Genomic DNA, 1,017 nt, shown 5'->3' with positions numbered 1-1,017 from the left:
TCCATTCCTGGTTCCTTTCCTTCTTCCTTCCATTCCTGGTTCCTTCCCTTCTTCCCTCCATTCCTGGTTCCTTCCCTTCTTCCCTCCATTCCTGGTTCCTTTCCTTCTTCCTTCCATTCCTGGTTCCTTCCCTTCTTCCCTCCATTCCTGGTTCCTTTCCTTCTTCCCTCCATTCCTGGTTCCTTCCCTTCTTCCCTCCATTCCTGGTTCCTTCTCTTCACCCCTCAATTCCTGGCTCCTTCCCTTCTTCCCTCCATTCCTGGGTCCTCCCCTTCTTCCCTCCATTCCTGGTTCCTTCTCTTCTTCCCTCCATTCCTGGTTCCTTCTCTTCTTCCCTCCATTCCTGGTTCCTTCCCTTCTTCCCTCCATTCCTGGTTCCTTTCCTTCTTCCTTCCATTCCTGGTCCCTTCCCTTCTTCCCTCCATTCCTGGTTCCTTCCCTTCTTCCCTCCATTCCTGGTTCCTTTCCTTCTTCCCTCCATTCCTGGTTCCTTCCCTTCTTCCCTCCATTCCTGGTTCCTTCTCTTCATCCCTCAATTCCTGGCTCCTTCCCTTCTTCCCTCTATTCCTGGGTCCTCCCCTTCTTCCCTCCATTCCTGGTTCCTTCTCTTCTTCCCTCCATTCCTGGTTCTTCTGTTCATTCCTGGTTCCTTCTCTTCTTCCCTCCATTCCTGGTTCCTTCTCTTCTTCCCTCCATTCCTGGTTCCTTTCCTTGTTCCCTCCATTGCAGGTTGCTTCACTTATTTCTCAGTGTAATGGCTGATGTTGGACACAAGATTGTCTGTGTCTGCTTCTCTCTCTCCCTCCCTCTTTTCCTTTGCTCATAACTGAAACTACATTTTACAGGTGAGAACAATTTAACGGGAACCTTGCTTTCGTCCTAGAAACTGTGTCCTAGAGACTGTCCTCCTTGAGAATGTCCTAATAGAGACCGTGTCCTCCTTGAGAATGTCCTAATAGAGATCGTGTCCTGCTAGAGACTGTCCTAATAGAGACGTGTCCGCCTAGAGGCCGTGTC

General features: G+C 50.0%; 1 protein-coding gene across 1 annotated transcript; it reads right to left on the bottom strand.

Annotated features, from left to right (window-relative positions):
* Window positions 1-224: 224 nt before the first annotated feature.
* LOC139383640 (octapeptide-repeat protein T2-like) lies at window positions 225-668 on the bottom strand. The gene has a single exon (XM_071128181.1). The coding sequence runs from the start codon at window positions 666-668 to the stop codon at window positions 225-227; it is 444 nt and encodes a 147-aa protein (XP_070984282.1).
* Between the last annotated feature and the right edge of the window lie 349 nt (window positions 669-1,017).

Source organism: Oncorhynchus clarkii, chromosome 25 (assembly GCF_045791955.1).
Source record: "Oncorhynchus clarkii lewisi isolate Uvic-CL-2024 chromosome 25, UVic_Ocla_1.0, whole genome shotgun sequence".
Classification (NCBI taxonomy): Eukaryota; Metazoa; Chordata; class Actinopteri; order Salmoniformes; family Salmonidae; genus Oncorhynchus; species Oncorhynchus clarkii.
This window is presented reverse-complemented; position numbering and strand designations above follow the sequence as displayed.

Coding starts and splice junctions, on each gene's coding strand:
- LOC139383640 (XM_071128181.1), bottom strand. CDS start 668: ATGGAGGGAAGAAGAGAAGGAACCAGGAATGAACAGAAGAACCAGGAA.